At 54.6% G+C, this 24,448-nt stretch overlaps 1 protein-coding gene across 1 annotated transcript in view; it reads right to left on the bottom strand.

Annotated features, from left to right (window-relative positions):
• NOS2 (nitric oxide synthase 2) overlaps positions 1-22,308 on the bottom strand; it is a 30,756-nt gene extending 8,448 nt beyond the window's left edge. Inside the window, exons 1-19 of the mRNA XM_045836628.1 lie at positions 22,195-22,308; positions 19,933-20,017; positions 19,033-19,155; positions 17,864-18,012; positions 14,156-14,318; positions 13,580-13,671; positions 12,508-12,649; positions 12,276-12,415; positions 10,785-10,959; positions 10,591-10,692; positions 7,286-7,480; positions 6,192-6,274; positions 5,673-5,817; positions 4,726-4,830; positions 3,742-3,791; positions 3,189-3,363; positions 2,279-2,411; positions 1,381-1,459; positions 230-411 (exon numbers count right to left, since the gene is read on the bottom strand). Coding sequence (XP_045692584.1) covers positions 230-411; positions 1,381-1,459; positions 2,279-2,411; positions 3,189-3,363; positions 3,742-3,791; positions 4,726-4,830; positions 5,673-5,817; positions 6,192-6,274; positions 7,286-7,480; positions 10,591-10,692; positions 10,785-10,959; positions 12,276-12,415; positions 12,508-12,649; positions 13,580-13,671; positions 14,156-14,318; positions 17,864-18,012; positions 19,033-19,155; positions 19,933-20,017; positions 22,195-22,301 — 2,425 coding nt within the window. The 5' untranslated portion in view covers positions 22,302-22,308. The remainder of the gene's footprint in view (positions 1-229; positions 412-1,380; positions 1,460-2,278; positions 2,412-3,188; positions 3,364-3,741; positions 3,792-4,725; positions 4,831-5,672; positions 5,818-6,191; positions 6,275-7,285; positions 7,481-10,590; positions 10,693-10,784; positions 10,960-12,275; positions 12,416-12,507; positions 12,650-13,579; positions 13,672-14,155; positions 14,319-17,863; positions 18,013-19,032; positions 19,156-19,932; positions 20,018-22,194) is intronic.
• Positions 22,309-24,448: the final 2,140 nt, after the last annotated feature.

The raw sequence follows: 24,448 nt of genomic DNA, 5'->3' as shown, positions 1-24,448 counted from the left end.
AAGCAAAAGAATAAAGGGAAAAAAACACTCCAGCCTCTGGTGTTGGACAGATGTCCCAAAGAAGCATCCCTTTTGCGGGTTAGCTGTTTGCAAGGCTGCTTTAGCGCCAGCTTGGGGGCCACCCACCCATTAGGAAGGACAAGGTTAGCTGCCTGCAACGCAGGCCAGACCCTTCCCGTCTGCTGCTTGGGGGGTTGGTGGGAGGCTGCTGGGTGTGCAGGGGGCTCACCAGTCTCACTGAGGGTCTCCAGGCACACGGGTTGGTGGGGTGCGGGGCCGTCTACCACTCGATCCAAAATGCCTCGGACCAGGGCCAGCTGGTTGCTTGGGAAAATGCCCAGGTGCTCCCCTGGCAGGTAGCTGAGACCTTGGCTGCCCGCACAGGAGAGTTCCACCAGGAGGGTGGCGCGGCTGGGAAGGGAAAAAGAAGCCTCCGGTGACTCTGCCGGCATTTCCTGAGGAGACCCCTGGAGGGTGGGCCCGTTTCCCCAGGAAACACGCCCTCCTTTCTTCATTCTCCTGCCTGGTTCCATGCTTGTGGTCCCTGAAAACGGCCCGGGGCTGACCAGGCCTGAGGCTTCTCCCTGGGGAGAGGGTGCACTGACCCCCTGGCTGCGCCATCCGCCGGAGCCCTCTAGGGCTAGACCACAGAATCTGCCTGAAGACAGCATCCCTCTGGGAGATGCGTAGGCATTGGGACAAACCTTTCCTTGTCCCCAGCACACATTCTGTTTTTATTAGAACAAAGCCCAGTTTTTCCTAACGTATGGGGGAAGGCATGGAGAAACAAAACCCACAGAGAAACCCCAGCACTGGCTTACCCTGGTGGGGAAATGTCCTTCCCTGCTAAACTTGTCCTGCAAGTTCTTTTTTTTTAAAAATTTATTTATTTATTTATTTTAGAGAGGGAAGGGAGGGAGAAAGAGAGAGAGAGAGAAACATAAACGTGAGGTTGCTGGGGGCCGTGTCCTGCAACCCAGGCATGTGTCCTGACTGGGTATCGAACCTGCGACACTGGTTCGCAGCCCGCGCTCAATCCACTGAGCTACGCCAGCCAGGGCATGTCCTGCAAGTTCTTAAGAAAGAACCAAATGGTTTGAGTTTCTCTTGCCCTCCTCTTTCGGTGAAGGAGCTTAGGACAGGAAGTGAAGCAGGTACCTCGTCCCCAAGCTGGAAAACTGGCCCTCAGGCAATGGAGACCAGATGTAAAGGCACTGGTGGCCACAGGTGAATGTCAGGCTGGTCCCCACCAATGGCTTCGGACACCTGTTAATGCCCTCGGACACCTCTCTCTTTTCAAAGTCTGCCCTGCTCTGATCTTTCCCCAATTAAAATAAAATCTGTGGACCATCACCCGGGAGGCCCCGTGCTTTGCCCTACCTGGATTTCGGACTCTGCAGGTTCTGCCGTGACTTGAGCTTCATGGTGAACACGTCCTTGGCATGCACACTGCTGAGGGCTGCGGGGGACAGACAGGCGGTGAAGCGGCTTCTTAAGCATTGGTGGGGCAGCCTCCACGTGTCTGAGTCAGTGACATCCCTTTCCCCACCGTGTCTCTGAATCACAGACTCAGAGATACCCTTGCCCTGACAGGGGGTGGCTGTGCGGCTGCTAGGGGAGGGGAAGTGCGGCCCAGAGGTCTCCTGCCAGGCGGGAGAGCACTGCCAGAGCTGGGGATGTCCTACACGAGCGGAAACCTGCAGAACCACTGGACTCAGGGTACGAGATAAAAGAAAGTGCATGGGCACAGCATCTGGAGGGCACTGTGGAGAGGTCACAGACTGCATAATGTTCTGGAATTGCCTCTGCAGAATGTTCTTTACAATATTTGGCTGTCGTCATAGCTGGAAGGGTGGGTGGGGATCAAATCTCAACTTGGCCACCCTTTAGCAACTGGCTTCACCTCCCTGAACTTCAGTTTCTCTGTGACTTTCTCAAAGGACGAGTGTCAGGGCTTGCATAGAGCTGGGCACGGAGCCCATCACAGCACCCGGCACGCAGGGGGCCCTCAGCTGGAGCGGCTTCCTGCTGTCCTCACCGCCCACCCGGGGCTTCCTCCTGAAACGGCCTCCCTCACAGATGAAGCAAGACCTCGATTCCGGTACCTGGCCAGCACTTGGAGGCAACCACAGAGAGAGGCCTGGCAGCCCCAGGCCAGCTGCCCCCCACCCCCCTGCAGAGGGTCCTCTGCTCTTCTCAACCACAGGCTCACGGCTCAAAGACCCCCACCCCGGCAGGCAGGGCAAACCAGCCCCATGCGGCGCAGGGAAGCCGGTACCTTTGTTGAGGTCCAAAGGCTGTGAGTCCTGCACGAGCCGGTAGTGGCACGGGTCCCAGGTCACACTGGCGGTGTAGAGCTTGGGGATCTGAATGCGGTCCTTGCCTCGGACGTCGAACGTCTCACAGGCTGCCTGTGAGGAGGGAGACAGAGTGAACTGGTGTTCGTGAGTGTCATCCTCAGCAGCGGCAGCAGCACCACCATCAGGGCTCCCATTTTTCAGGTCCTTACAATGAGCGAAGTGCTTTGTTAAACTGCTGAGCACACTTATCCAATTAGGTTGTTGTGAAGACTCAAAGAGATGCCAGGGCTTGGCACGTGCTAGCTATTGCTGTCACGGTGGATATTCACACTGACAGCATCTCATTTTATCTGCACGACCACACCGTGAGGCAGGTTTGATTGCTCCCATTTTCCTGATGTGGACTCATTGGAGGAGGCCTGACTCAGGCCGGGGCTCCTAGGCACCACAGGGTGGAACGCTTCCCTTACATGAGGAGTTTGCTAAGTCAGAGGAGTCAAACCCAGGCAACAAAGACCTCCTGACACAGAACTCAACTGTGTGGTCCCTGTCCCCAAGCTCTCTGTGGCTGGGAGTCTTGAAACAAGACAAGGTTGTCAAGAGAAGAGCTGGATGATCAGAGGGGGGAAGATCTCAAGCCGAGGCTCCCAGGAGGCAGGGGGCCTTCTCCTGCCCCAGGGACACACGCTTATGGTGGAGCCCTTCTGGGGGCTGAGGAAGAGCACAGTGGCCTGAGCCCTCAGCCTGTAGCCCAGCCAACACGTGGGACCATGCCTCCAGGACCAGGCAGGGGTCACGCCACCCAGGGTGCCCAGCCCAGGTGTCCCGAGCACGAATGCCGCACAGCACCCTGTGCGTGCTATGGGGCAGCTCCAGCGAGAAACTGACCTTGAAGGTCTGCACGGCCCAGCTGCGGAAGGCCTCTTCCTGCCCGCTGAGCTCGTCCCCTTCCCCTGTCGGCGTGAGCTGAGACGCTCCCAGGTGGGACAACTTCTGGTCGACATCATGAGCAAAGGCGCAGAACTGAGGGTACATGCTGGAACCAAGGCCGAACACGGCATACCTGCCCGAGGAGGACACATAAACACACAGAGAGAGACTGGAGTGAGCCAGCCCGTGCAGGCAGCCCCCAGCCGCGCCCACAGCTGGGAGGCTGGCCTCCGACACTCCCACTGCAGCTGGGCACAGGGCCCAGCCATGTCCGCTCCCTCCTGGTCCTCTTTGGCTTCTCAGCCTTTTCACCAACTCTGAAGACCAGCCCTATGTTTGGCCTGCAGACCTGTAAGAGGGACTTGGGTTCCCTGGCTTGATCCTCGACACACGCTGAGGACAGGGTCTCTCTGTGCCCGGGACCCCCAGAGAAGACCCCTTACACACCTACTTCCAGACTCCGGGCCCACGAGGCAGGGCTCGGACAAGCAGGGCTGGGGAACAGCCTTACCTGAGCTTGTTGGTGAGCTCTTTCAGCATGAAGAGGGATTTCTTCAGTTTCTAGAAAGAGAGAGAACCACGAAGTTCTCAGGACAAGGTTCCTAAAAGCAGTGCCTTTTCCTTTCTTCCAGTGGTCCAGTTATGAGCTGGCCGCCCCTGGCGGGAGAAGGTCCAGGACCCCACACGCCCGCTGGTTTGTGTGTGCCGGCTGGGGCTCAGGGATGAGTTCAGTCTTTACCACGCATGTAGTCCTGGCCCTCGGCGGGGGCCCAGAACAGCCCCACCTCCGGCCCTGCCAGCCCTGGTAGAGGGGGCCTGCCTGACAGTGGGGCATCTCCAGAGGGCTTCCTAAGGGGGTGTGAGTGAGCCCCTCTTCTAGTGTGGGACCTGGTGAGAGCAACGACTGTTGCCAGTTTCTGAAACAATTCTGATTTCTCAGGAACTCAAGATAATTTTTGGTGGTATATGACCTAGCAAATACAGTGTCAAATCTCATTGTGAGAAAGTATTCTGTTTTCTGTAATTTCCTTTGAGTTATTCCAGTTATGTATGTATGTATTTTGTTCCTCTGAACACTGTGGAGCAAGTCTCATATTGGTACTACTGGAGCCTTAACATCTCTCTAGTACTTGCATATTACTCCTTAAAAAAAAAACAAAAAACTAAGCAAGACGTGGTTAGGTAATAGTTTCTAGCTAAAATTCAGTAACTTTGGTTGGTTTTCACTGGATTTACTTTTTGCTGGCTCTCCATTTGTGACAGGGATATAACGTTTCCCTTAAACATGAATTGTTGAATTGTAAAAGCCAGGCCACTGTACTGAGCTATACAGAGAGTGTCCCAGTGTGTCACCAAAAAGGCAGCACAGGCACAGGCGGACGTTAGGGCACCCACTTCCAGATGTCCTCCTCGGGGCATGCTGAGTCCCCCAGGTCCTTCCCTCAGTCCTCCTGGGCCCCGCCACCCCCCAGACACCGGTACCTGAGCCACCCACCTCTCCGTTGCCGGGGGCGCCTCCGTTCCCAAATGTGCTGGTCACCACCAGCAGCAGCTGCTCCTCCTCCAGGCCGCTCAGACTGTACTCGTCCATGCAGAGAACCTGCATGGCACCGAGGCCGGACATCAGCCCTGGGTTCCTAGGCTGGGGCCCGCTGCACCCCCCACCCAGCACAGGTGTGGCACAGAGAAGGTGAGCGCTTAACAAACCCCTGCCAAGCGACCCTGCTCAAACACCTGTCCTCCAGTCTCCCCGCCTCAAGCCCCCCCACCCCATCCCACCACCACACTAGCAGGCCCCAGAGGGTTTGCTCCCCAAACACTGCACGTCCCAAATCAAAACACTTTTGCCACTTCCTCGGCTATTCTGCATTCTGAGTGTGCGGACACATTTTCCACAAAAATGTGGAAATGAGCAGGTTACACAAAAATGATGACCCCTTTGGCACCTCAGGGACCCAAACACCCTGCCTGACGCTAACCCTGGCATCACTGCCTCCTGTTCTGCCCTGGCCCACCTGGCTCGGGAGGCCTTGGGGGTGAAGGATGAAACACAGCACTGATGCGATGGGCGACTCACCCTTTGGGGGTTTACTTGTCTGCATTCTATTCATCCTTTGCCCCTCCCGCCTTTACCCATGCACCCTGTACGGAAGGTGCTCAGTAACCGGGAATAAAATTCGCCCAGAGAAACTCATGCGTACTGAGACTTGCACTCATTAGGAATGTGTTTCTCAACCTGCGCTCCCTGGAACACTCTGAAAAACGTGTTTACTGTGTGGGTTTGCGAAGCCCTGGACACACACGTCTCTGGCCATCACCGATCTACCGCCGACAGCAGCACATCTAAGTCCTGAGTGTCCGGAGCAGAGCGGCCGTTCGGCCTTCTCCCAGACCGCCTGAGCATAGGCAGAGACACAGCGCGCGCCCAGCTGCATCGGATACCTTGGGGTTGAAGGCGCAGCTGAACAAGGTGCCCAGGTCCTGGGCCAGTGTCTCTGACTTCCCCGTCTCCGTCGCAAAGAGAATTGTGGCTCTGACTCGGGAGGCCATGGTCTTGCGCATCAGCATAGAGGCGAAGAGCACGGCTCTGTGGGGACAGACAGACAGACACATGCTGAGCCATCCTTCCAGAGGAAGCTGGTGGCCCAGGGGATGGGAGTGGGGGCAGTGTTTAAAGTGGGGCACGTTGAGTTAAAAGAACCCACGTTTCTCACCAGCCACCAAACGTGACTCCCTGCCCTTTTCCTCCCCTCGCCAGCTCTACCCACTGCTCGGCCCCTTTGGGAAAACGGAGGAGGGAGGAGGTTGGGACGATGGCAACAGGTGATCCTTGGGAGGTGTGGGGACCTCTGTGAGCCAAACTCCATCAAGGTCATCTTCTCTCTTTGTTCCCTGCCCTTCGAGGCCTAGAAGGGCAGGCTCACCAGAAGGAAGATGTTGACACTGGCCGCTCCCACTTACTTAACCAAGACTTGGAACCGAATCTCTCTTCTCCGGGGTCTCCGCTTCTCGTCCTGCCACACATGGGTTTTCCAGGCCTCCACCTTCAGAAGAGAGGGCAGATGTGAGAACAAGGTGGGCGCAGCTCAGCCTGGGCTGGGGGATGCTGGTGGGATGGAGGACCCTTCCTGCCCTTCACGAGCTGGGGGGGGGGAGGCGGGCCCTGTCCCAGGCCCCTCCCTCACTGAGACCCCCACAGGGAGGGCCCTGCCTGTCTGTGTCCCTCAGAGTGGCAGCTTCAGTGTGCAGCACGGAGCCTGCACCTCCAGGTGGCCAATTGGTTTTATGGTCATTAGTGTCCCCCGGAGGGAAGGGGCCCCGCTTCTCTCTTGTTTTTAGAGTCTTGTCACGACTTATCACTAGGAAGATGAGCTAATGCGGAGGCACCTTCGAGGGGGAAAGGAGGTGCTTTGACGACAGGTACAAACTGTCCGGGACAAGAAGTCACCCTGCTGATCACCTTTAGAGCAAGGGCGTTCTTCCCAAATCTAACCAAAGTCCTTTTTAACCACAAGTGAGCTTGTTTCAATGCATACTGGTTACTGAGTGCATTCTGTTGGGCACTGGGCTGAGCCATTACATACACCAGCTCATGTGATCCTTACTACCTCCTATCGTGAAATTAAGGCCAATCCCTTTAGAGAGGAGAAAATCTGGCCTGAGATGGGTGAAATGACACCCCACCCCCAGGTGTGCCTGACTGGGAGCCACGCTCTGCACCAAAATGTTATGGGGTTGTTCAGAGCCCTCCCATGCAGGCAGGGGCCCGGTGGTCACCCTCAGCAGCCCAAACCCTGTCAGGGCAATGGGCCACCAAAGGGACAATGCAATGTGGAAATGAACATCCTTGAGTGAAGTCTGAAAAGCATTAAAAGTATGTCTGCATTCCTGACCCTTCCCTATATGTCCTACACAAGTGAGCATGTACATGCACACAGCCGCACACAAACACACAAGCACACATAGGCATGTGTACATACGTGAACACACACGCAGACACACACTCTCTCTACCCTGAGCTCCTAAGACCGAGAGGAGAGGAAGGCCCCTGTTACCTGGTAGTAGTAGAAAGGGGACAGGACGTAGTTCAACATCTCCTGGTGGAATACGGGGGTGATGCTTCCAGAAATCGGGGGGACCAGCCAAATCCAGTCGGCAGGGCAGCCCCCTCGGGACCGGTACTCATTCTGCATGTACTTCATGAAGGACTCTGCAGCCGAGTGGTGGTCCATGATGGTCACGTTCTGCTTCTACATCAGAAGGAGACAAGGCGGGGAGTTGAGACAGGGATGGGGGAGTCAGGAGACTGACTGGTCTGCTGACTGCAGGGCTCCAGAAGAACCACAAGAAGGCCTGGAAGTCTGTAAAATGGGACAGTGATTCCTCCTGGCCCTCTCCGCACTGTTGAAGATAAAGTCCCGAATGGAAGGCACTTTCAGAGCCTCTGAAAGAACCAAATAAAATCACCATCACCGTGGTCAGCCCACAGATCAGATGGGCCTCCTGCAGGCCCTCTGGGGGCAGCGTCCAGCTTCTCAGGCCATGCCCACAAGTCCCCCAGACTCCCAACAAATGGCTCTCACCGGATGCTGGTAAATCAAGCCATGGTGCATTTTTGTCAGTAGAGAGTTCCAGGAGCCACTTCCTGAGGATGCGGCCCTCTTGGCCGAGGAGGAACTAGACCCCTCTGAAGAGGACCGCAGTTTGTGGAAGACAGCGACCACGGTCCCTGCATTAGAGCCAAGGGTCTGAGCCTTCCCAGAATGGCCCGGCAAGGGCAGCCGCACACCTCAATGTTACGGGCAACTTGTTCAATCAGGAGACATTTGTTTAACGTAGTGGTTCAAACTTTGGCCTCTTATTAGTCATGTGACCTTAAGTCCTTAGTCCCTGAACCTCACTATGCCTCAGTTTCCCCCTCTGTAAAGCAGGGGTGATAACAGTCCCTACATCATGAGGTGACTGAAAGGATGCAGTGCTACTACAAGCAAAGGGCAGACTGTGCTCAGTAAACGTTAGTCGCCGTCATGACTTCTGTCTGCCAGGCACTGCAGGAGGCACTGGCATCGCAGAAATGAAAGACCGGGCCCTCTCTCTGCATCGGATTATCCTCTAACTGGGGCAGGCAGAGGAGAGTGAGCGGCTTCACGAGGTCTGATAGGAGCTACGACGGAGGTGGGCGCAGGTGCTGGCGGAGGGCAGAGGACAGGGGTTAGTTCGGGCAGTGGCCTGGAGGAGAGATGGGGGCTTTCAGGGACAGCTTTGAAGGGGAGGTGAGTCTTGAGAATGGGTGCAAGCTAGGCCAGAGACAGGCACCTCTGCAGGAGGCCACAGCGAGAGGGAAGGCCAGGAGGAGAGGAGGAGCTGGCGCTGGAGGCCCCAGGAGGCCCGGCCACACCTTCTAAAATTCATACGAACACACACAGCGACTCCGGGGAGCCAGACCAGTTTCATGCTCAGGAGCTGATGATGATCTGATGATCGTTGTGACAGTGATGGCCATAATAACAGACAATAATAACAACAAAACGACTGCTTACTAAGTGTTCACTATGGGCCAGGCGGTTTGGCAAAACGTTGTGCATACACTGAATTCTTCCAGTAACCTAGTGAGAGAGGTGCTGTGACAATCTGTGCTCTACAGATTAGGAAGCAAGGCCAAGTCTTTTGAAGTTTGCTATGAAGGAGGGTGACGAGGAAGTCCTGGAGACTCAAACACAGGGACAGGACGTGGTCGGCAATGGTCAAGAGACAACGAAGGGTCAGGGGATTTTTGAGGACATGTCCGCATCCTGCCAGGGTCAGGGCTGATGCTGGGAGTCCCCAGGAGTCGGGGTGTGTGGTCCACAGCCAGCTCGGCCTTCCCGGGCTGGGCCGGCCCCAGGGGGCTCTTCCTGTCCTGTCTCAGAGCCACCCCCCCCTACAAGCACAAGCTTGACCTGCCAATGGGGTCATGGGGAACGGGGTGTGATGGTAAATATTTACTGGGTGATTGTTTAATGTCAGCCACTACCCTGCACAAGGACAGAATTCTTGTCTGTTTTGTATACCACTTGCATCCCTGGCCCAGCCTAGGGCCTGGCACAAGGAAAATGCTCAGTGAAACTGCTGCAGGAATGAATGACTCTCTGCCCAGTGGCCTGGCCTCCAGGGCATCTGCCAGCTTTGTGGAGATGGCCCCAACTTCTAAAGTAATACCTTCACATATCCCATGCCTCCTTCCCAACAGCAAGGGGTGTGCTCACACAAGTCAGAGCAGCAGATGGCCTGGTGGGCTGGGTCCCACACAGGAGCCCACCTGCGTGTGTGGGTCCAAGGGGTGGACACTGTCACTCAGTACAGGGAAATAAGAGCACCAGGGCTCACCCGGATGTGGGCTCTCATTCATTCATTCAGCACAGTTCTGTAGAATCCACCATGTGCCAGACAGACACTCTTCTGGTAGAGCAGTGAACAAGAGAGAGAAGACACTGCCCTGTGGAGTGTACCTTCCAGGGGGCGGGGGGAACAAAGAAAGAAAGGAGTAGATGCACTGTATATTGTCAGGAGCCAGTAAGTATTATGAAGAAAAATAAAGACAGAGGCAAAGGAGTAAGAGAGACAGACAGACAGACGGAGGTGGGGTGAGGGTGTCAGGGAGGGCTGCTCTGAGGAGGTGACAGTTGGGACCTGGATGAAGGGAAGGGGCAGCCATAGGGTGATCTGTGGGAAGAGTGTTCTGGGCAGAGGGAAAAGCAAGTGCAAAGGCCCTGAGGCGGGAACTACATTGGTGAGTTTGAAAAACGGCCAGAGTTCCGGTGTGAGCAGGAGAGCGGTAGAGGACAGAGGCCTGACTGGAGTGGTGGGGGATGAGATGTGTCAGGAGATCTTTCCTTGGTTTTGTTGGGAGGGGAAGTGGAAAACCAGTTGTAGCCAGGGAGTTACTGGGTCAGCCGGCCCTTTATTTCTTTGCGATGGGAACTATTACTGCCTATTGATGCTGTTGGAAATGGTCCAGTGGGGAGGGAGACCCTGATGATACAGCAGAGAGAGGGGGATATTTTCAGGATTCAAGGCCTAGAGAGATTGAGAGGGGACAGGACCCAGTGCTTAAATGCAGGACCAGTCTCTGGAGGAAAGTAGTGGTCTGTTGGGAGAAGCTCAGAAGTCATGCCAGAAGACCCAGAGTCAGCGAGAGGGCTTGCGTGCCTCTGCGCCCCCAGCGCCGCGCTCAGTGCCTGGCACAGACTGGCCGTGCAAGGCTTGTGTGGCGCGTGAACACACGAGAAACGCTGCGAGGGGAAAGCGAGCACGGCGTGAGTGGCGGGCCCAGCTGACCCTCGCACGGGAAAGGCTCAGACCCACAGAACACCGGACGCACCTGGAAACTGTGGAGCACGGCGACGTTGATCTCAATGACGGCCTGGTCTTTCCAGAGCGAGGCCAGCTTGTGCGTGTCCAGGCCCATCCTTCTGCCTACTTCCTGCACAGGCAGAGAAGTGGGGGCGTGTCGGTCCCTGGGACCAAACCCCAGGCCCGCTCCTCCAGCTGGCCCAGCCAGATGGTCCTCTTTACCTCCAGGATGTTGTAGCGCTGGACGTCACAGAAGTCCCGGACCCCGATCTCTGTGCCCATGTACCAGCCGTTGAAGGGGCACCCTGGGAACTCGAGGCCGCCCACCTCCAGCAGCATGTTGGACACCGCGGGCAGGGCGTACCACTTCAGCTCCAGCTCCCGGAACCACTCGTACCTGCCGGGGAGACAGAGCCACTGGCAACTGGGACCTTCACTTCTGCCCGCCCTCACCTCCCAAAAAAGCTTCAGGAAAAGAGTCCACCAAGATAACTCCTTTCCAAGGGTTGACCTCTAAGTTCATCCTGCAGAGGGGTGAGTGTGTGCGCTAGGTGTCAGTCATTAATCACGGATTCACTCAGTCACTCACGCAAACACACAGTAAGAATGAAGTGTGTGCCAGGCCCTGGGCCAAGTGATGAGAACTCAAGGTAACACAGTAGTCAAGGGCTCTCGTGTCGGGAAGCCTGGTTTCAGGGTCTGCCATACTGCTCAGCAGCTGTGTGACCTCGGGATGTTATTTAGACCCTCTGAGCCTCAGCATCTCCACCAACAAAATGGCACCAAACTCGGGAGATTATTGTGAAGATAATACTATCATTCATTTGTATATTCATTTATTCCAGAAATATTTATAATTGAGCACCTACCATGTACCAGGGACCCAGCCAGGTGTCGGGGATATATTGCTGAACAAGAAAGGCAAGACCCCTGTTCTTAAGAAGGCTACAGTCTAGAGTACAGACTGTCCACAGGCAAACAAGCCAACAGGAAGACAGAAACAAGGTGATGTGTCGCACAGAGGGTGAGGGCGCCTACTGTAGACTGGGCATTCTGGAGGGGCTTCTCGGGGTGGGGGCTACCATTCAGAAATACCTCACTGACAGGAGGGAATGAACTCTGAGAGAAGGGCGGGGGAACAGCAGGTGCAAAGGTCCGGAATATTGTGTTTCACAATATTCAAGAGATAATAAATAAAGACAAAGGAAAAGAACCCAGCACAAGGACTGCTACATAGTGAGCCTCAACATGTGGAGGTATTTTCGTAATTGTGAGAACTGTCTGGAGCAAGTGCTGAGCCAGAGGAGCTCCTGAAGTCACTACAGCCCTGTGCTTTCATCACAGCCAGGAGGGGAAGCTAGGAGAATTGGCCGGAAGGCAGAAGAGGCCTGGGCTGCTCCAGTGAGTATCTCAGAGCCTTACGAGGGTTCCTTTCCCAGGGGCACTGCTTCCCAAGCTCCTAGGGCCCTGTCTGTCCCAGCCTCTGCTTCCCCTTCACCGTCAACGTATCCTCGTAAGTCTGAAGCCCCAGACACAGTGCAGAGTTGCTGTATAAGGATGACAAGGGGGCCCTTGAAAGCCAGCCCTTTGGGCACTTGCTGCTGACTGGGCTTTGCCGGAGATGCGAGGAGGGGCCTGAGGGTTGAGGTCTCTCTTAGGAAAGGAGGGAACATGCATGCTAACTCACACCCCCGGCACCCTCAGCCTGCTTACTTGGGATGTTCCATAGGCACCTCGAGCACAAGGTCAGGTGGGATTTCAAAGAGCTCAGGGTCTCGGCCATCGGCCTGCAGGACCAGAGGCACCACGTCGAAGCGGCCGTACTTGGGTTTCCAGCCCAGGTCAATGCACAGCTGGGGACAAGACAGGCCCGGTGAGTCTGCAGACCCAGGCACCCTGACCCCTCTAGGCTCCACTCTGTCAACACCAAGGCTGGATCTGGTACCTGGGTGAACTCCACGCAGGCGGGGTCGCCTCTGATGGTGCCGTCGGGCATCTGGTAGCCGGCGTACCGGAGGAGCTGAGCGTTCCAGACCCGGAAGTCATGCTTCCCATCGCTCCGCTGGGGGAACACGGTGATGGCCGACCTTCCCCAAGCCCAGAGAGTGCTGTTTACCACCTGGCACACTGTGGGGGGGCTCCCAGCCATCCCCCACCAGCCCCCCTCCCCTTCCTGTCTTCTCCCTCCCCAGGCCTCTGCCCCTGAGCTAACGAACCAGCTCCTGAAGCTCCCCAACAGGCCACGCTCTCCCTGGCCTCTGCGTAGCCCGCCCCGTCCCCCCAGGCCCTCTCCCTCCCTCTTCTCCTTCCAGCGCAGGGACTGGCCCCTCAGGGAAGCCGTCCCCACTCTCAGGCAGGGTGAGCCGCCCCATCCCTTTCCCCTCTGCGCCGTATTTCTCTCCTTGCAGTTGAGTCAGTGCAGACACAGGTTCACAGCAGCTAAAGCAGTGTCTTAGGGTTTTAGTTACCTCAGCGGCCCTCCCAGCCCACCCCACCCCAGCGCCTGGCCCTTTGTTTAGTCCCCATTAATTGGGTACTAATTTTAGTCCCCGTTTATACCCCGTTAATTGAGTATTTGCCTAACACAATAGATGAACGACTGAATTAGTGAGCTGCTCAGTCCTATCAGCCTTGACCTCTTCGGTTGAGCGCAGGGAAGGGAAGGCAGAGGTGGGTACGGATGAGCAGCGATACTCCCACCTCCAAGAAAAAACTACCCTGGAGCCACTTGCCTCAAAACTAACTTCTCACCCCCTCTAAAAAGTGGGGAGCTCTAATCGTGCTTCTTAAAGACCTCCATCCCCTCCAAATGGTTCCAAGTCAGAGGCAAGTCAAGGAAATAGGCTACCGAGTGGCTAAGGTCGCTGCTAGGGCTCCCTACAGAAGCCCGGGTCTCAGGTCTCTATCCCCCTGGCTTCTCCCGGAGCTAGAAATGCTGCCCCAAACCCGTCTGTATCTTTTGGCTGATTCTGGAGGAGGGTGGGCCCCAGCCGTAGTCTCGGGAAAGGCGCCCCCACCTGATGTTGCCGTGGTTGGTGGCGTACCGCAGGTGCCTGCAGATGTGCTCGAACATTTCCCGGGCGGTGGAGCAGCTCCGGGCGTCGAAGACCTGCACACAGCCCCGGGGGTGACCCAGAAGCTCAGTCACGAAGGGCCGAGGGTGTGCACCAAACCCCCGCCGTGGAACACCATGCGGAGAAGTGCGGTCTGACCTCTGCACCGACGTCTCCCACCTCAGGGCCGCCCCGCCCGCCCTGTCTCCTGCCCTCCTAGGGGAGCCCAAGCAACCCCACTTGGAAGACGCTTTCAAAACCCAAAGCCCAGAGGTCGTTTGGTTTGATGTCGGCATTTAGTCTCCCAACTTTGCCGTAAGAAAGAGAGATCAGCTAGAAATCCTGGGGCTGAAATTGGATTCTAGACTTCTCATAGGGGCCCCACCTCAGGTTCAAGAATGCAAAGAGAGAGCCTGAGGCCCTGGTTTTGCTCTGGGAACTCTGGGCACAGCTCAGCTTGGCTGTTTGGGGGCATCTGCCCAGGGCCTGCCCACCCCCACCCCTCGGCTTCCGGTCCCGCTGGGCTCTAAGGAAGCCCACCTGCAGGTTGGACCACTGGATCCTCCCGATGCAGCGCGGGGCATTTCGCCAGGCCTGCTTGGTAGCGTAGATGAGCTCATCTCCCGTCAGCTGGTAGGTTCCTGTTGTTTCTATCTCCTTTGTTACGGCTTCCACCCTGGCCAGATGTTCCTCTATTTTTGCCCTGGAGGACAGGAAGACATCAGGAAGATCAACAATGAGATGGCCTTAAACGGGGATTAATTCAATCCACAGAAGCAGGAACTGAACCAGGACACCAGGAGGGCAAGATGTCTGTCATGGAGACCGTCCCCTCCAGGGTCAGCTTCACGGGACGGCCTCACGGGCCCTGAGCTTAGAAGGGCCCCATGCTCGGTGTCATGCTCTGCTGTCACTGCCTTGAAATTTGTCATCACTTTTGAACAGGGAGTCCACATTTTCATTTTGTGGCAGTTACATAGCTAGTCCTAATCCCATCTGCACCCTTGTTTCCAGGTGCCTTTTCTCTAACCGTGTACATCTCAGCTTGACGAGCACGAGCCAGGAGAGCGTGAAATCCCCAGACGCAGGCAAGACCCAGAGGGGCACCCATCACACCACAGCCCTGTCCAGCCTCTCATCCAGGGGAGCAGCCGCCCACCTTCCCATGGTTAAGAGACAAGCCAGGCCCTCCCACAGCATCTCCCGAGTTCTGAGTTCTTGCTAGGAACCAGGTACTGGGTGAAGTCCCTCCCACTCGGGGTCTCACTGGGTCTGTGAGGGAGGCATTTTGGTATGTATCTTACTGTCCAGTGCACCAAGGCTCTAGGAGGTTAAGTGACTGCACAGAACAGAAGTGTGATAAAGAGCAAAGTCAGGACTCAGATTCAAGTTTCCCTGATGCCAAGCCCAGGCTCTTAACCTTCCACTTTCCACCTTAGGGAAGACTGCAAGTCCAGAGATGTCGAGGGCCTTCCCCCGCTTTCCTGGTCAGGCACAGACAGAGCCTGGCTCTCAGCCTGCAGGGCGCCAGCGCACTCCAGCATCACCGGCTGCCTACAGCATGCGGTTTCCCAACCTCTGCAGCTCTCAGCCAGCAATCCCACTTGAGGTGTCTACACTGCGTTCTCCCCTCCCCTCCCAGGCTTCAGAAACATCCCCCAGGGAGGAGGCATGCAGTCAGAAAGGCTTTGAAACACACACACACACACACACACACACACACACACACACACAGCAACCTTGAGATTTCCAATCAGCACCAAAGATGTTTGAAATGGCAACAAACAAAACTATTTAAGGAATGAACTCCTGATTAAGGAGATCGGACAACTCAGAACAAAATGGCCTTTCTGGGGATGCAGAGTGTCTTGACAACTCTTCCCTGATTAAAGAAAGAAGCTCCAAGACAAAACACTTGGCACTGTTTGTCTTCAAGGATCCTCCTGGCTGAAGGACCTCTCGGCCCGGGTAAAGGCTGAGTTGCTCACCACAGGAAGCCCTTTCTCCCCAAACGAGGCTCCTTGCCTGCTCCCTGCGCTGCATCCCAGCAGGAAAACACCGGCGATCACTAGAGCGTGCTTGGTCATGTTACCACGAGACTGCATAAGGAAGGATTCGTTTTCAGCTTTTTACCCAGTCCCTTTAGAATTCTGTATTTTCCTACTGTGTTCATATAGTCTCATTTCTGAGGCACTAAAAATGCTATTATGCCTAGTAGTTCTGAAAAAAAAAAGAGAGTGGCTCTTGGCATCGGCAAACTGGATTAGAGCAGAACATTCAGCAAGTTCCCATTTATGACTGCACAATCTTTCCTTCGTGAAAGGCTGAACTGAACAGCCCAGCTGTTTGTGCCTTGGGCTGCCAGTGCATCTGTGGAGGTGAACCGCCATCTGTCACTCACAACCCCCAGGTCTGGGGTGCCAGGTACGGATTTGTGACTGTGTGAAATGTCTCTTCCCTCAGTGAGAAGCTGATGGGTTTGAACAGCCACAAGAGCTGGAGCCCTGGAGGCCACCCAGGCTGACACCCACCCAGCTGCCTCCCAAACACCAGCGTCAACTCCCAGGTCCATCAAGGAGCCGAAACCTTCAAAGTCAAAGAGTTGGACACTAGAACTTGAAGTTAAAAGCAGGGGCTCTAACACCAAACTTCTGGGATTCAAATCCTAGCTCTGGGACTTTAGAAGGTGTGACTTTGAGCACTTCACATCTCCTTCATGGCTTCAGTTTCCATGTCTGAAAAATGCGGAGCATAATCATGGTGCCGATCTCACACAGTGGTGGTGAGCAGCACTTGCATGGCACTTACACAGGGCCTAGAACATATTCAGTGTTCAGTAAATGTTGCCATCAACGTATTGGCCCAGGGAAGCCCGTGGAAACAATGCCTGCACCCTGAGAGGCCCATTCGTCAACAGCCTAGCTGAAAGCCCAGGGACCTTGAACCCCCAGTCACAAAGCACTTCTGCAGAGGGTCTAGTTCCATACATAACACACAGCAGGCACCTCGCCCCCGCACCCTGCTGTGCACGGGGTTCTCAGGCTGCACATTAGAACTGCCTGGGGCGCTTTTAAAGAACATGGGTGTCGCTGCCTCCCCACTTCCTGGGGTCCTGACACTGTTGGCCCAGTGGACGCTGACCTCAGTACACTGCAAGGTCCTCTGGCAACTCTACAGTGCAGCCAGGGTTGAGGATCACTGGCCCTGGGAGATAAGGGGTTCTTCCATAGACTCAAGGTCCCTCCCAGTTCAGACACTGTAGGGCCATAGGAGAGGGGATGTGGTGTGGCCGGGAACCACTCTTTCCACCATGGGGGTCCCGGGTGCATTTCCCTGGCTTACTTCATGCAGTGGAGTGCCACATGGGCCTGCACCGTAAAAGCCATAGGGCCCTCCCAGCCCACAAAACAGCAAATCCATGCCCTTGGCCATTCTGTCTTACAATCCCTTTGTGCATTCTTCTTGTAAGGCTTAAAGGGGACTACGTTAATTCAAAGTCATACCGTACTTTGTTGTGTATAATGCACACCCACATTTAAGTGCTACACATGTATAATGTGCATCCTTATTTTTCCCTCAAAAATTTGGGCGAGAACGTGCACATTATATACAGCAAAATGGGTATATTTAATGAAGTCCGGGAATGTAGAACCCCACAAAGTTCAGTGCAAAGAGTATGTCCTGCCCTCTCCAAGTTGGGTGGCCTGAATTCTAGCTGCAACTGGGTGACCTCAGGTGTACCACTGGGCTTCCTTGTCCATACCTGTAGGAGAAGGGCTTGCCTAGATGGTCTCAAAGGTCCTACCTATTACAAACATTTAATAAAAGGGTACATATCAAGTCACAATCAAGGTGGCTTTGTGCCAGGACAGTGTTCTAAATGTATCGAATCCTCACAACAATCTTATAAGCAGGATTCTATCCTCACCCTACCCCCTTTACAGATGAGGAAGGTGGGGCACGGAGAGGATAAGCAGATTTCCCAAGGATACGGGACTGCCCACTGCAGGAGGCAGGGTTCACATTCAGTTACATTCCCAACCCACACTTTTAACCACAATTGCTCCACCTCTCTGTCTCACAATTATGAAAACTTACCCCTGGGGTCTATTTCCCTTGGAAAACTGTGCTTTAGTTGCCACTGCAAATTTTGGAAGAAACGGGGCCTGGTCTCAGAGGGAAATGGCCGGGGACAGGAGAGCTCCTGGGAAGGGGGAGGCAGTGGATCCTGCAAGAAGCAAGCCTTACTCTTTGAAGGAGCTGTAATACTGGTTGACAAATTCAATAGCTTGAGGTAGAAGCTCGTCTGGGGAGGTAGGCTTGTCCCTGGGTCCTCTGGTCAAACTTTTGGAGTTCATGATGGCTCCCAAGCAATACTTGGACTTGCAAGCGAGATCCTGGGAAGAGAGAGGCAGGTGGTGAGGTGGGCAGTTTTGATGGCCATCCTCTCCAGGGTTAGCTCTCGTGGCCACCTCCTTCCACTCTGGCCGCTCCAGCAACCTACCACCCCTCTGCACCCCTGTGGCACCTCCTCCCTGGGGTCCACCAGGCTTTTCCCCCTGCCTAGAGCTCTTTTCCTCTACTGGCTGGACCCCATTGGGTATAAACTGGGGTTGCTTTCCCTTGCCTGGGCTCAGCCTCTTGGCCTTATTCCCAGCCAGCCCCAGACCCAGAGTGAAGTCAACAGTTCTATCCTTGGAAACATCTCAACTACCTTCTCATTCAAAGAGGCTGATGTGGCTCCTGGGAATACACTATTGCCGTTCGGCCAGAGTGCACTGAAATGAGAGGGTGCAAATCCCAAAGCCAGAGGGTGGCATCAAAAAAGCACTGGAAGGAGGTACACCCAAATGTTAACTGGGGTAGTCTCTGAAAGGTGGGGGAAATCATTGTGCTTTCATGGTCTTGAAATTTCAATTCTTTCCCACTTAAATAAGTGCATTCTAAAGTTAGAATGAGAAGCATAGAATACAGGCAGGAGCCATAAAGGACACTTAGTACAACTACTCACTGGATGCTTGAGCCCCTCTCCAATACCCCTACCAAACAGCCCTGACCCCTTCTCCCAACGGCAAGTGCCCTTGCTGTACTCCAGCTCATCTCCGGACAGGTCTGTCAGAAAACTCTCCCTGATACTATGCTGAAATCTGTGTTTCTCTTGAAAAGAATTAATTTGTTCCTGTAACCATTTCTCTCACCTCCGGATTATCCGTTACCCACAAGGGGGATTCACGGGAAGTTGGCATCACTTACTTCCTACTGTTATTTACGAGGAGCACGTCTCTGGTCCCAGCACCCTTACCCAAGTGATGACCATCTGTTTGGCCCAGAGACATATCTGTTTGATCCTCTCAGGGCCCTGATGGCTCTGCTGACTTGGGACAAAGGTGGTTCACCCGAAGCCCCAGATGTCTCACCCCTTTGGCCTTGTGGTGAAGTGTGTCTTGGAAGGTCATCCCACTGCCCCAGTTTTTGATCCTCACGTGCCTTGGGCAGGCCGATAGGGGTGCCTTCAGCTTGACCAGGGATTCTGGAGACTTCTAAGAAGAGGAAGAAAACCGGGATCCCCAAATGCCTCCAAGTCCAGGACCCCACAGGTCTCTCCCTGGCCCTTGGGCCCTGCTTTGGCTTTGCGTGGGGTGGGGAGCTTGGGTGGCAACTCGGGTCAGGGTGTTGATCCGTGTCCCTCCTCCCTTCCCGGCAGCCTGGCCACCTGGGCCAGTGCCTTCAAAGAGCTCCAGGTGCCTGGGCCACTGGCCAGGCATCTCTCCTCATCCAAGACCCTGCCAAATGCTCCCTCAGAGGAACTGCAACAGTAGGGAAGTCTAGATGCAGAGGAGACTACTGTCACCGCCAGTGTTACAGCCGTTGCCTCTGAGGACAGAAATCAGGAGGAGGAAGAATGGACTGAGAGGCATTTTAAAAAATGTACACCATCCACTCTCCCAGCCACCCCTGCCCTATTTCTCTGCCCGTCCCGTCTGGAACACTGAGATCTGAAGCGCTTGGGGAAGACCGAACCAGTGGGACAGTGGCTGGGGGCTGCAGTGAAGGTTCAGCTGCTGAGTCTGACTCCATGGGCGGTCTCCTCTCACCCCTCAATCACATAGGCACGTCATCCAGGTGAAAGTGCACCTCGGGGACCAGCACTCCTGATCACCATACATCACCTGCCCTCCCAAAGCCCTTCCTCACCCCCACCTGTATTCCCTGGGTCTCCACCCCCTGCCCAGACCCCAGCTTCCACCAGGCTGCTCAGCCTGCATCTGCCTGGGTGAGGGGGGAAGGGGCTTCCCGCACCCGTGTGACTCACTGACCTTCACCGTCCCCGTGAAGGGCTCGGGGGACTCATTCTGGGGCTGGCCAAGGCTGTGACCCTTGGGGTCATCCTGTGTCACTGGACTGTGAAAGGAAACAACTGTCATGAGATGGAGCACCTGAGGGCAGAGAGGGGTCTTGAAGTCCCTTCTGCCAGCCTGTCACTTGAGGGATGAGGGAACTGGTGTCCAGAGAGCAGGAGTGAATTGCTGGTGGTTCCAGATGTATATGTGTGTGCGTGCACGCACGCGCGCATGTGTGTGTGTGTGTGTGTGTGTGTGTGTTGGGGAGCAGGCAGTCAGACCTCCCTCCTCACCATCACCATCCTCCCTCCACCCCTTCCTCTCTTGCCTTCCCACTACACAGGCAAGAAGACACGAAGGGAGCTGAACCAAGGCCAGTGGCCCAAAGGACGACCCACAGAAGCTCGGGAAGATGCCCCCCTCAGAAGCCGAGTACAAACGTGGGTGGGCCGAGAAGGGCTTCTCTCAGGCCAGCAGCACTGCCCACCACCCATTCATTTCAGGGGACTTAAGCTTTTTTATTTAAAGCATTTGATTTGTCTTGGTTTATTTATTTATTCTCAATTCTTATTATGGAAAATGTGAAACACTCAGAGTGGAGATAATAGAGTAATAATCGCCCTTGGGCCTTTCACCCAGTACCAACCCATGCCAGTCCTGTTTCAGCTCCACTCCCCCAGCCCCACCACCAGTCCAAAGCAAGTCCGAGATGCCCTGCCGTCCACAAACATCTCAGTAAGAGCTTCTGGGAGATAAGGCCTCTTTTTTAAAAACACATATTGCTTACATTTACTTTAAAAAGGCAGATGTAAAGAACGTAGCTTGTCCATTGGAGAGAGCTCTAATAGTCTGTAACCACTTAGAAACCATTGGTTCTGGTTTGGGATTTCAGGTTCGCTCTCCTGGCAAACGCTACAGAGAACAGAAGACGTAGCTCCCTGGCTACATGCTCGTGAGCACCCCTCCAAAATCACACATGCCCCCTTCCGGGGCGGATCACACTGTAGGGGCACTTCAGTACGAAAGCTTGTGTTCTATGTTCTTTGCAGTGTTTTCTGGGGTGTGCATGTGCACCCACATCAAAGGGGAAGGAGAGCAGAGAACATTCCAAGGGTCTCTCATGTCCTACTCTGTACACATCTGTGAGGCTGGAATATGACACATGAGCATGTATTGCTTTTATTATTGGAAAGGTAATATTTAGGTTGTGCCCAGTTCTCCACCATTATAAACAATGCCCCAAACTGCGTGCATGGTCTGATGCTGCATGTGTAAAAGCATAGAAAGTCGTTAAGTAAATGTTAACAGTGACTAGCATTAAGTGGTAAGAGCATGGGCGATTTGAATTTTTCCTTATACTTCTCTGCATTCTCCAACTTTTTACAGTGACCATGAATTCCTTTTGTAACTGGGAAAATGTTTAAATTTGAAAATGAATAAACAAAGCTATGCATGATACCCCTTCTCCCTCAGCAGGTTTCTTTCGGCAGCTGTGGGGAGGCGGGGTGGCCAGAAGCGGGAGGAGCAAGTTAAGGCTCTGGATACTCACTGGCAAATCACTGCATTGCCCACCCAGACACTCGGTGCAATTTGGTCGAGCCCACCGTTGTGCTTGGTCCTGCTGGGTTCTCTGTGGGAAAGGAGGGCCCTTAAGGACCTGACATCGAAAGGGGTGCTGCAGCGTGGTGCGTGCTTAGACCCAGGCCCGGGGTGCCGAGGTCAGAGCTGCAGTCTGTGGCTTGTTTCGGGGCTGACTCGGGGTCCTGACTTCCCGCAGTTCCTGCTCCTCCCCGCCCACTCACCGCTCCCAATAGCGGGGCCTGGGGGCAGAAAGGAGCTCTGGAAAATGGATCTTATTTGTTAAACAAGAACCCTTTTGCTCTCTTATATCTGTCCTAAATGGCGTAGCAGCCCCAGTGCTGAAAAAAATCTAGAAAGCTCCCGAGTGCTGAGACATCCAAAATTCCTACTCTGGCCCTCATAGATCGTGGCTTACCGAAGCACGTGGGGACTCTCTGGGCCTTTGTGGCTACAGAATCGTAACCTCATAGGCTTCTAACTAAGGAAAATACTTTTTAGTAAATCCTCATTGGAATCCTACAGAGCGAATATTACAATCCTCATATTTTCACAGAAAACCAAGGCTCAGAGAAGATCAGTGCCACGTGGGGCTGGAACCCGGTCCGCGCCGGAGCCGCCTGCCTCCCTCCCAGGGCTGACCCGGCCCGGCTGCAGTACCTGGTTCGGCGGGAGCCGCAGGCGGGCTTCGGCCGCAGGATCCTGCGGAGGAGCCCGCAGAGCCGGGGCCGGGCTGCCTCGCACGCCGCACTCAGGCCCTCGCGCATGGTACTGACCGGGGCGTAGCTCAGAGGGCGCCCCTTCCCGCTCCATGCCGGCCCCTTTAAAGCCGCCCGCCTCCGCAGCCCTCGCCCCGGGGCGGAGCAAGCAGGAGACACTGCCTGGACTCCGCTTCACCCCGATTGGCCCTGGGCCCAAGTGTCCCTTAGGTAGGGAGGGGTGCGCCCACCCCCAGTGACCCAGAGCAGGCGCTCTCAGGGATGTCTGCCCTTCAGATGCCCCTGGACTTTCTCTGGGCTAAGGCCCTGGAGCAAGTAGGGCAGGCTTTGTACTGTAGTGCTTTACAGTTAGCAGAGCAAACTTTATTCTATTATTTTACCTACCCTTTACTAAATCCAGTCAAGGAGGCAAATCTATATGGCTGTCCCCACCTTACTGGGGAGGAGCAGGGCAGAGAGGTTAGCTGTCTTGCCCCAGGCCACACAGTAGCCCCAGGGCCACAGCCCAAGCTCTCTTCCCTCACAGGGCTGCCCGCCCTGGGCAGTGTTATTTTTTCTGTGTGTTCAGTGTGATTCCAGGAAGGGAGTCAAAGAGCGAGCAGAGCTGGGAGTAACTGTTAGTGGGAGACATGGGAGGGCTGCAAGGTGGACCAGGAGCCCCCTCAGGTCTCTTCCAGGCCCCTGGTCCTTGCATCTGGAAAGCACAGGACCTCCTTGCTGACTTAGCTCCCGCTGTACGTTCCTCCTACGGTGGATGCAGCATAATTCCTCGCGTCTAGACCAGGGAGACAGGGCGGCAGACCCCGGCCTCAGAGCACAGAGCCTGCATGGACGTGTCCCGGTGCCTTTGACCCCAACCCCGATTAAAGTGGAACGGAAGAAGGTACACAGTTATACTGAGCCAACTGCAACCCAGCCCGGCTTTGTTCCAAATGACATATATCTTCACCTAGATGTTCCCAGCATCTGCCTTTGTCCCTAAAATGCACACACCATGTCCATTTCCCAGTCATTTGTTTACACAAAATACAGAGTCATTAGTAACCTGTAATAGGTTCTGGGTCTTATTGAACCTGAATGAACTTGAAAATCACCTTTTAAAATCAAAATATATTCATTGGTTCCCATTGCTTTCCCAAAGAGCATAAAATCCCCTTTGCACTGTGGCTTCCTCTTCTGGTGAAATCCCCACCTCCGCTGCCGGTTGCAGTCCAGCTGGGCCTCCCCATCATTCTCCCACGACCTCCTACCTCTCTGTCGCATCCACCCCAGTTCAGAGAGCCCTTTAACCTCCCATTCTGCAGGTACTCCTCCCCAAACCAGTGAGGAAGTCACCTCACCCTCATCCACCGCTGCCAGCAGCCACTGGGTCTCTTGTCCGTCCTTTCCTTAATCCAGCACATAGCAGACCCTCAAGGAGAGCCCACATACTATAGAGGTTATGAGTTCGACCTTGGTTCAAACCTCAGTCTCACTACTTTCTGGATTCTGACCTGGAGTAAATCATTCAACCTTGTAAAATAAGGATAATAAGAGTTTCTGTCTTGTTACTGACAGTTAATAGCCCTGTGATGTTGGGTAAGTCTCCCAGCCTCTGAGCCTCAGTAATAAGGACTTTACAAATATTATCTGTTATTTTTGGCTGCTGTGCATGCAATTAGTAAGTGGCTTGATTTACTGTTTCATTAATCAACAGAAGGGCCTCCTGGGCATCTCCATGACCGCTCCCCTACCCCCAAGCACTGTGCCAGGTGAGTAGCTCTCAGCACATAATTGTTACCAGACTGGAACATGCCCAGAAGCGAAAGAGTGGCAGCCCAGTTTGGGTTACAAGCCAGGCTGGTAAGTTTGACCCCTGGCTCTGACATTTGCTAACTGTGAAATATTAAAAATTACTTAAACTTTCTAGGCTTCAAGGTTTTCATCCCTACAGTAGGACAATAACAGAAGTCCCTTCCTCATGGGTTGTTGGGAGGGGCAAATAGATCAATGTATGATATTTTCTCTCCATCACCCCTAGTATCTAATTCAAGCCTTTCCACCAGCCCATCCAAGCTTAGAAAGGTAGGTCAGGTCAACGGTTTGCTTCCAGTAAACCTACAGTTCAGGGTCCCGCCTGGGGCCTGAGCCCAGGTCTCCTGAATTGTCCAAAACACAAGTCAGGAATAACTAACTGTCAGTGCTGTTAGAGGGTG

This window comes from Phyllostomus hastatus, unplaced genomic scaffold, assembly GCF_019186645.2.
Source record: "Phyllostomus hastatus isolate PE091 unplaced genomic scaffold, TTU_PhHast_1.1 phas_contig_210, whole genome shotgun sequence".
NCBI lineage: Eukaryota > Metazoa > Chordata > Mammalia > Chiroptera > Phyllostomidae > Phyllostomus > Phyllostomus hastatus.
This window is presented reverse-complemented; position numbering and strand designations above follow the sequence as displayed.